At 39.6% G+C, this 10820-nt stretch overlaps 1 protein-coding gene and 1 long non-coding RNA gene across 2 annotated transcripts; one reads left to right on the top strand and one right to left on the bottom strand.

Moving 5' to 3' along the window:
- Positions 1-1171: 1171 nt before the first annotated feature.
- On the bottom strand, positions 1172-8509 carry LOC138988179 (uncharacterized). Its single transcript, XR_011464433.1, has 3 exons — positions 8434-8509; positions 8248-8325; positions 1172-3450 (listed from the first exon to the last, which is right to left on the bottom strand). It is a non-coding gene; the product is annotated as an uncharacterized lncRNA (long non-coding RNA).
- On the top strand, positions 4557-5602 carry LOC102274318 (histone H3.3A). Its single transcript, XM_005904472.3, has one exon. The coding sequence runs from the start codon at positions 4652-4654 to the stop codon at positions 5060-5062; it is 411 nt and encodes a 136-aa protein (XP_005904534.2). The 5' UTR covers positions 4557-4651; the 3' UTR covers positions 5063-5602.
- Positions 8510-10820: the final 2311 nt, after the last annotated feature.

Below are 10820 nucleotides of genomic sequence, written 5' to 3'. Positions count from 1 at the left end.
ACTGATGCTGAAGTTGAAGCTCAAATACTTTGGCCACGTGATATCAAGAGCCAGCTCATTGGAAAAGACCCTGATGCTGGGAAAGATTGAATGCAAAAGAAGAGGGTGGCCAAGGATGAGATGGGTAGATAGCATCACCGACTCAATGGACATGAATTTGAGCAAACTCTGGGAGATAGTATGTGCGTCCTAAGTCACTTCAGTCGTGTCTGACTCTTTGCGACCTCATGGACTATAGCCTGCCAGGCTCTGTCCATGGGATTCTCCAAGCAAGAACACTGGAGTGGGTTGCTGTGCCCTCTTCCCAGAAATCTTCCCAACTCAGGGACTGAACCTGTGTATCTTATGTCTACCTGCATTGGCAGGCGGGTTCTTTACCACTAGCACCGCCTGGGAAGCAGGACAGGTGTCCATGGGGTTGCAAAGTGTTGGACATGACTTGGCAACTGAACAAAAGCAACCTCTTCTAACTTTTTCCTGTCCTCAAAACAGTTTCAGGATTATTTCTAGAGCCTCTGCTCTCATAGACAAGATGGAGAAAAAGAAAGGATGCTGCTTTCATAGTGCAGTTTATAAAATTGCTGTACTTGAATCAGCTGAAAAGCAGTGATCCAAAAATTTTCAGACTTTGCTCAACAGTAGCATCATGTAAAGGAAGTGACTAGGGGAATTGTTACTCTGAGACAAACTCTAACCAATGGGGAGGAATAACTTGGTGAAATGGAAAAGACAAGAATCTTGGGAGAAAATTACATGTCAGTATTAGAAATAGAATGAAGAGGCAAGGACTCATGAGGCACACAATTGCTATCTTTACATATTTGAAGAGCATCCATGTGGAAGAGAGATTTAGACTGTTTTATTTATCCCTAAGAAGCAAAATTCGGTCCAGTGAATAGAAACTGCAGGGTAATAGATTTCAGTTATTGTAAAGAAATAACTTTCAAAAACAGTGCTATTCAGTAAGGTGTACTTACTATAAGTTGTATAGAATGACCACATAAATTACATTATCAGTAGTATAGACTGTCATAATTAGACCAGGAACATTATTTTGAATCTGATTAGGTTGATTTTTATAGCTTAATCAAAGAACAATCTCAAAGTCAGGCCACAGCTCTGTGTAGTGAAAATGTCTTGAATTTATTTTTAAATCACGTTAACCCTAATATTAATATGGGGTTTATGTAACCCACCTATAATATGGCAAGAAAATGTTAATATAAATTAAATAATGGAGTATACATTTTCTGCTTGAGCAAGTCTTATTTGAATATAAGACTGAGTCGCTTGTTTTACAAATTTTTCTCTTGTTTCTTTTGTTCACAAAGCTTAAGTGAAGGAAAGATGTTTTAAAAAGAAAAAAACACTCAGCGCTATTCAAAGATTTGATAACTATAATTATCTGTGCCAAGTTTTTTTTGTTTTGTTTTGATTTTCATCTCCTATTACACAAAAGTGGAGAAAGTTACTGTTACAGGTGGGAAATTCTGTTTGCTAGGGTTGTCCAAGTCATGACTGGGAGGCCTTGTGGTTAGAACTGATCCTATAAGCAAAGGGATATTTAGCTCTGTATCGGTATGTAACGAACTACTCCAAAGCTTAACGACTTAAAAAAAAGATATAGCAAGTCCCCTATATACAAACCTTCAAGCTGCAAACTTTCAAAGATGCGAATGTCCTTCCACATGTCCAATCATGTGGGTTAGTTCACGTGTCTGGCATACATTGTCACAGGCGTGCATCCCCTACAAATGGCTTTGCTTTTGTGTACTTTACCGCACAGTACTATATAGAGCACAGTAGTACAGTATCTTTATTTCAAGCCCAGGATGTCCAGAAGCAAGTGTCAAAGACCAATGATGTAGCTGGTACCGCTAAGGAGTGCCAAGAGATGACCATAGAAACAAAAGTGAAAATATTTGAGGCTGGAGCTTGCCCTCCGTTTCTCATTGCTGACGATCCTTCAGCTCTGCCATCTCCCACCTCCTCTCCCTCCTCCAGTCAGTAACTCTTCTTGCCTGTTCACTTGATGCCAGTTCTTGTATGCCAGCTGTTGTTCTGCACTACTGTAATTTTCAAAGTACTGTACTGTAAGATTAAAAACATTTTCTTTATTTTTATTCACTTTTTATGTATTATTTATGTGAAAAGTTATTATAAACCTATTACAATGTAGTACTATATAGCCGATTGTGCTACTTGGGTACCTAAGCTAATTTTGTTAGACTTACACACAAATTGGACTAACTAACGAATGTGCTCTCAGAACAGAACTTATTCATACATAAGGTACTTAATGTGTTTACTTAGCTCATAATTCTATGTATGAGCACTTTGATCTAAATTTAATTGGACAATCCTTTCCTGATTATGTTTGCTCCTGTGTCTACACAGTAAAGAGGAGGATCTCAAGAGAGTGAGAGGAAATGTACAAATTACTAGCAGAACATTGCTGCATCTTATTGGCCGAAGCAAGTCACAAGGTCACCCAAGATTCAAAGAGAGGGGAAACAGATTTCACATTTTAATGGGAGGAGTTGAAAAGTGATACTGTAAAGGGCCTGGCTACAAGGAAGATGAAGGATTGTGGTTATTTTCATAATCTTGTACAAAAATGTCCCAGATGGCACTAGTGGTAAAGAACTCACCTACCAATGCAGGAGATGCAGATTCAGTCCCTGGATCGGGAAGATCCCTGGGGAAGGAAGTGGCAACCCACTCCAGTATTCTTATCTGGGAAATCCCATGGACAGAGAAGCTTGGCAGGCTAAAGTCCATAGGGTCACAAAGAGTCAGACATGACTGAAGCAACTTAGCATGCACGCACGTACAAAAAAGTCACTCAAGGATCTTCAGCAGTGGAATGTTGCAGTCAAATAAGTGTGGTAGAATTATCACTCGAGCAATATGTTGAAAGCCATTTCTTTGATATCCCTCAACTTACACTACAGAAAACACACAAGTTATACACAAGACAAGTTCGTCTTGTCTTTGCATGGTTCTTATACTCACAAAATTCAGTTACCACAGGATAGCTAAATAACACCATCACCCAACAACATGGGTTCAAGCTCTGTTATCCTGGTACAGTTGGTTGTTGTTGTTCAGTCACAAGTTGTATCCAACTCTTTGTGATCCCATGGATGGTAGCATGCTCTTCTGTCCTCCTCTATGTCCCAGAGTTTGCTCAAATTCATGTCCATTGAGTCAGTGATGGCTATCTTACCATCTCATCCTCTGCCACCCCTCTTCTCCTTTTGCCTTCAATCTTTCCCAGAATCAGGATCCATTCCAATGAGTTGGTTTTTTGCATCAGGTGGCCAAAGTATTGGAGCTTTGGCTTCAGCAACAGTCCTTTCAATGAATATTCAGTGTTGATTTCCTTTAGGACTGACTGCTTTAATCTTCTTGCAGTCCAAGGGAGTCTCAAGAGTCTTCTCCAGCACCCTGGTACAGTAATTGAGTATAATTACATAGAGTACTAACTTTACTGCTTGCTTTTTAACCCACAAATCACTGTGTAAGTAATTGATGTACACATGATCAGTGACCAATCACGTCACTTCTTTTGAAGGTTGTCAGTGATTGGTCATTGCGTACCTGCAATTTAGTTCACACTTATACAGCAAAAATGCAGCTGTGTGGTCCTCTCTTGTCTCCTAGTAATATACCCCTGTGACATCTGTCAAAAACGCATCTTTGAAAGAGGGAATTGGCTAAGAAAGATGGTGGTGGTTTAGTCACTAAGTTGTGTCCGACTCTTGTGATCCCATGGATGGTAGCCTGCCAGGCTTCTCTGTCCATGGGATTCTCCAGGCAAGAATACTGGAATGGGTAGCCATTTCCTTCTCCAAAGGATCTTCCCGACCCAGGAATCGAACCTGGGTCTCCTGCATTGCAGGCATATTCTTTACTGATTGAGCCATGAGGGAAGAAGAAAGATGAAAATACAACAAATAAGCAAAAAGTAATATTGCTAGATATAAAATTCAAATCAAACATAAATGGAGTTATAAAGAAAGCACGGGCCATGGGAATGTTGACATTATATATGCAGACAGAAAGGAAACTTAGCGAAGGCAAACTTATTGACATAAATGAAGAAAGCAGTTGTAATAAAAAGGATAAAGATGTTCCAAGGGAAAAGACAATAGCAAAACAAACTTTACATTAACGCAACTCTCAAAGATATCCGACAACACTGAAAGCACAAAGAATAAAATTTTGGAAGCTGATCCAAACTTACAAAAAAATAAGAGAATAAGTCAAAGCACAGAAAAAGTTGGTCATTCCATATTGTAAGTTCTGCAATAAGAAAGCAAGCACTATTCAAACGATTTGTGATAAGTTTTTTACAAACATTTAAATTCTCAATATGTTTAATGTTTTAAATCGCAATACACTGAATAAATATTAGTTTTACTATTTTTCAATTTTCTTATACATTCATAACCAACAGTTAAACTTTTTAATGTTTTGACAGAAAGTCACAGAATGCTTGCAGTTCTTCCTATTGAAGATTGCTGTTTTTTTCAATTGTGTTCGCAGCCGCCGCCGCACCGCCGTCGCTCTCCAACGCCAGCGCCGCCTCTAGCTCGCCGAGCTCCAGCCGAAGGAGAAGCGGGGTAAGTAAGGAGGTCTCTATACCATGGCTCGTACAAAGCAGACTGCCCGCAAATCGACTGGTGGTAAAGCACCGAAGAAGCAACTCGCTACAAAAGCCGCTCGCAAGAGTGCGCCCTCTACTGGAGGGGTGAAGAAACCTCATCGTTACAGGCCTGGTACTGTGGCACTCCGTGAAATTAGACGTTATCAGAAGTCCACTGAACTTCTGATTCACAAACTTCCCTTCCAGCGTCTGGTGCGGGAAATTGCTCAGGACTTCAAAACAGATCTGCGCTTCCAGAGTGCAGCTATTGGTGCTTTGCAGGAGGCAAGTGAGGCCTATCTGGTTGGCCTTTTTGAAGACACCAACCTGTGTGCTATCCATGCCAAACGTGTAACAATTATGCCAAAAGACATCCAGCTAGCACGCCGCATACGTGGAGAACGTGCTTAAGAATCCACTATGATGGGAAACATTTCATTGTTTAAAAAAAAAAAAAAATTCTCTTCTTCCTGTTATTGGTAGTTCTGAACGTTAGATATTTTTTTTCCCTGGGGTCAAAAGGTACCTAAGTATATGATTGCAAGTGGAAAATAGGGGACAGAAATCAGGTATTGGCAGTTTTTCCATTTTCATTTGTGTGTGAATTTTTAATATGAATGCGGGGACATAAAGCATTAATGAAAGTCAAAATGTTTCAGTGAACAAGTTTCAGCAGTTCAACTTTATAACAATTATAAATAAACCTGTTAAATTTTTCTGGACAATGCCAGCATTTGGATTTTTTTAAAACAAGTAAATTTCTTATTGACTGCAACTAAGTGGTGTTTGTAGCATTTTTATCATACAGTAGATTCCACCCACTCACTATACTTTTCTAACTGAGTTGCCCTACGTGCAAGTACATGTTTTTCATGTTGTCTGTCTTCTGTGCTGTTCCTGTAAGTTTGCTATTAAAATACACTAAACTATAAAAAAAAAAAGAAGAAGAAGATTGCTGTGCATGGTTTCAGCCAACTTACTCATTTTATGGTCCCATAGTACTGGGCAGAGAGGATTCCCTGGTACAAGAAAGTTCCTTCTAAGTTCATGAGATTGTTCTTCATTTATAATTACCAGATTTGAAATCGTTTTGATCAGTAAACAAAAAATTAGATATTAGGAAAAACAAATTGAGTTTTAGTAAATAAAAGTAATTTTAATTAGAATTTATCCCGTTGTTGCTGTTCAGTTGCTCAGTTGTGTCCAACTCTTTGCAACCCCAGGGACTGCAGCGTGCCAGACTCCTCTGTCCTCCACTATCTCTAGAGTTTTCTCAAACTCATGCCCATTGATTATTCGGTGATGCCATCTTTTCCAGCATCAGGGTCTTTTCCATACTAGTCCCACAGCTTCAAAAAAAAACAAAAAAAATCAAACCACTATCCAATAAAATGTTCCCAGAAAGAGAACTGCTTTTCCCCAAACATGACTCCAGAGCCTATGATAATGATGCATAATGAGCAACAAGCAGATCTTTATCAAGAATCAAAGCTTCCTGCTATAAAGTAGAAATCAGTTATGGCCTCATTTAAAAAGAAATGCTTCCAGGCTTAAAAGCACACCAGCTGTTGGTGGTAGAGGCTCGCTGCCGGTCTTGGTCCCAGGGTACTCTGTTTATATTGATCCCTCTGGTCATCTGAGCTGGAGGAATAAATAAAAGCCCCTCAAAGACCACTTCTTCAGTAACTCTTCCATGCCCTTATTGTTCAGTCCCAAAGTACTGGTGAAAGCATTAAGGCTGAACAGCAAATTATGCGTCCAGCAAAACAAGTTCACACACCAAAAAAAAAAAAGTTTGGAAAAGATAAATGACTTAGCATTCCTCTCCCACAACTAAATGGATCAAAATAAATATCCATTTAAAAAAAAAAAAGAAGAAGAAAATAGGAGAAGTAGTGAAAATGCAAAAGTGAGCCTTGTTTATATTAAAAGTATCTTCTGAGATTCTCTTCATACTGAACCTGAAGTCACTCAGTTGTATCCGACTCTTTGCGACCCCATGACTGTAGCCTGCCAGGCTCCTCCACCCATGGGATTTCCCAGGCAAGAGTACTGGAGTGAGTTGCCATTTCCTTCTCCAGAGGATCTTCCCAACCCAGGGATCGAACCCGGGTCTCCTGTATTGCAGGCAGACACTTTACCATCTGAACCACCAGGGAAGCTATGAAGATATGAAGTTACCCTTATAATCTAAATATGGAGTTGGGTCTTTTTCAGTTTGTTTATTTTTTCTCCCTCTGGGTCGTTGTTGCTTTCTCTAGTTGCGGTGCATGGGTTTCGCATTGCGGTGGCTCCTCGTTGCAGAACGCAGGCTCTAGGCCCAAGTTCTTCAGCCGTTGCAGCATGCAGGCCTCAGTCCTCACGGCATGCAGGCTCCAGAGGGTAGGCTCAGTAGTTGTGGCACACAGGTTCTAGTTTCTCCAAAGTATGTGGAATCTTCCCAGACTAGAGATCAAACTCATGTCCCCTCTACTGGCGGGCAGATTCCTATGCACTGTACCACCGGGGAAGTCCACGGAGTTGTTTTAATGTAATAAGAAAACTATCACATTTATGTATTGAACAAATATCTACATAGATTTTACTATATGCCAGGCACTGTGCTGAGCACGTAATGAATATTCATTCTGGGAGTCATCTCAACAGCTCTTTTAGGTATTTTTATGTATCTCATTTTAGAAGAAACTGAGGCACGGAGAGGTTAAGAAACTTGCCCCATATCACATTACTAATGCAGTAAAGCTGGAATTTGAACCCAGGTAGACTGGCAACAGAGGCTGTGCTCTTTTTTCAGTGTGTTGTGAACTGTTATTTTTTCCATCCAGTAGTCTAGTTTGGTATGTTTTTGTGTCTCTTTTCACATCCCTCCCACTGATCTCTGTTTGTTCTGCTGAAACTTGGAAAACATTATCTTCTTTACCCATCTATAGGATCTTGGATCTGATTCCTAATCTATGATTTTCACTCAGCATAATGGTCTACGAACTTTCAATGAGATCACATTGTATATAAGAAAGAGATGTGGTTTTGTTTCCTAAAAAGACAGAGGTCTATGTTTATAAAGTGACAGTCTTTGAAGAAATAATTATAGTCATCCAATTCCAGTACCACCATGTACCAGGCAGTGTGCTAAGCACTTTTATGCACAGTTTTTCCTGTGTCCCACACAACAACCCTAAGATGTAGGTATTATTATAATTCCCATTTTATAGATTGGAAAATTGAGGTTAAAAGAGGTTCAGTAACTTGTTCAAAACAAGACAGCCAGTAGGTTATGGAGCCTAAATTCAAGGCTTAGGTTGAAGATCATTTGTTTTTCTCCATATTTCTATGCCATTTGACACCGTTTTATTTCCTTACAAGGATATTCAAAGGAGTTTGAGGGACTATTGCGTGACAGAAACTGCTGTCACTTTCTAGATAAAATTCTTCCTCTATAAGATGATAAGCCACACAGATACCCAATAGCTTTCCTGGTGGCTCAGTAGTAAAGAATCTGCATGCCAAAGCAGGATACTTGCAGGAGACGCAGGTTTGATCCCTGGGTAGGGAATATCCTCTAAGTAGGAAATGGCAACCCACTCCAGTATTCTTACCTGGAAAAGTCCCACGAACTGTAGCCCAGCAGCCTCCTCTGTCCATGGGTCACAAAAGAGTTGTGCACTCCTGAGGGACTAAACAACAGCAACCTTATATAGTCAACAAGTCATTGATCTATAACCAACCGTAATAAATACTGCATAATAAAATTAAAGGGAAGTTAAACTATAATGAAAACATACCTTCTAAGAAAAAGTGTCTTTACTATTTCTTACCTATTCTAGACCATGTCTCATAAAAATAAAAAATTCGACACAGTAGAAACACCTTACATAAGTCTTCCACAAAACACTTAACACTATGACATTTCCAAAATAGCTACACTTTTCAGAACCTAGACGTCCTTCAACGTGCTCAACAGTCCTAGTCACAGTTTTCAAAACCACACATTTCTCATTATCAGTGAAGGAACACTTCAAAAAACGTGACGTGTACCCTTTCAAGCATCGCTTCCTTAGAAAAACAAATAAAAAGAGAATGCAAAAAGAAGCTGTTTGTTAAATCAATTTCAGATACTGTGTCTAATGTTTTTTCATAACAGAACTTGGAGTCTATACTACATGCTTATTTATAATTTGACTATTTAAGTAATAACTCTTCATATTCAGATCTTTTTTTCCTAAAGAATGTATTTATTTATTTATTTAAGGGTCCCAGTGGTTGTCAAGGATCTGCCATGGTCTCATGGTTGGGAAAGGAGGATAAGATTGCCATTGCATTTTACTGCCTACTCGGCAGTTGCAAATGGATTCCCTCAGAAGAGCAGTCATTTTAAATATTTATTTATATGTTTGGCTGCATTGGATCTTAGTTGCGGCCTGTAGGATCTTTAATTGCGGCATGTTAACTCTTAGTTGTAGCATGCAGAATCTAGTTCCCTGACCAGCGATGGAACCCAGACCACCTTCGTTGGGAGCACAGAGTCTTAGCCACTAGGCCTCCAGGGAAATCCCATGAGTAATAGTTTTTGCAAAATAAAAATTCCATTAATTTTGGAAGAACTTTGGCTATGGTTTTTTTGCATGAATTTACCTATCCCACTGGGAATTTAACAAAGAAGGCTAGTGCCAAAGCATTGATGCATGGGAATTGTGATGCTGGAGAAGACACTTGAGAGTCCCTTGGACTGCAAGGAGATCAAGCCAGTCAGTGCTAAAGGAAATCAACTCTGAATATTCATTGGAAGGACTGATGATGAATCTGAATTTGCCCACCCGATGCAAAGAGCTGACTCATCGGAAAAGACTCTGATAGTAGGAAAGATTGAAGGCAGAAGTGGGTGGCAGAAGATGAGATGGTTAGATATGAATAGCATCACTGACTCAATGGACATGAATTTGAGCAAACCCTGGGAGCCAGTGAAGGACAGAGGAGCCTGGAGTGCTGCAGTCCGTGTGGTTGCAGAGTAGGACACGACTTAGGAACTGAACAACAAGAATATTTAAGAAAACATAAAAGAAACCTGTTTTTAAATGGGATGTTTCATTAACACTGCTGAATTAATCACTACTTCATCACGTCTTAATTCTCAAAATTTCCTGGCAAGAACTCCTTAGCATTTCTGTCCCACACCAAGCCCCGTATTTTATTTTTAAGTTTGAATTTTCAAGCACAAATATTTTTTGTGTTGAAATTTTTTTCCCAAACTTTAAACTTTTTATTTTGTATTGGAGTATAGCCAATTAACAATGTTGTGGTGGTTTCAGGTGAACAGCGAAGGGACTCAGTCATACATATACACGTATCCATTCTCCCCCAAACCCCACTTCCAAATATTTTTAATAAAAAATTTCTTCCATTTTATAGGTGTTGGACAGAGGGGTGCAAGAGCTGGCCTTGTCATTTTCCCTGCAAGGCCATGAATCCAGCCTGCCCTGGGAGAAAGAAAGGAGATTCATGTAGAATTTGAGAATGAGGCATGAAATTAAGATGGGTCTGATGAGAATGAGATACAGTAACAGAAGGAGAATCTTTGCCCTCAAACAGTGGTGAGAAGATTAGCAGTTCATTCTCAACATGTTGAGGCAACTCTCAACATTCAATTACACAAATTTGCAAATAAAACATTCTGGGCCGATGTTTTCCCTCAGTCTCTTCCCCAATGCAGGATGTCTAAATCAAGTGCTTTTTATTTGCACCATCTAAAGCTTGAATAAAAGATTGATGAATTTTTCTACACTTCCCTGAAAAGCACATACAATATGGCGACGTCTCTCTCAGAGCCCATTCTTGTAGTTGAATACTTAGGTGCCTAGAGTAACTGTTGCTGCTGCACCGCCGCCATCCATCTTTCCACATCACTCCCCCAAGCTCTAGCATTACAGAGAGTTACTAAGGCTAGATTGAAGGGTTTAATGAGTGGAAAGATTAAACAAAACAAAAACAAAAGAGCCATCACAAACTGCAAATTAAGGCATCAGCAAACCCCCTGCTGGTTTAAAAATCCCATTCTACCTTGCCAAGGCACTAATTAATATAATAAAAAGCACAAAGATCTTGCTTAAAATTAAACGAGCAGGCTGCCCACGCAGGGCTCGCTGCCCACTCTCTGAGCAAGCATCTGCTTAGA

The sequence above is a fragment of the Bos mutus genome, chromosome 6, assembly GCF_027580195.1.
Source record: "Bos mutus isolate GX-2022 chromosome 6, NWIPB_WYAK_1.1, whole genome shotgun sequence".
In the NCBI taxonomy this organism is placed as follows: domain Eukaryota; kingdom Metazoa; phylum Chordata; class Mammalia; order Artiodactyla; family Bovidae; genus Bos; species Bos mutus.
The sequence above is the reverse complement of the archived record's forward strand: the minus strand, read 5'-3'. Positions and strand labels throughout refer to the sequence as shown.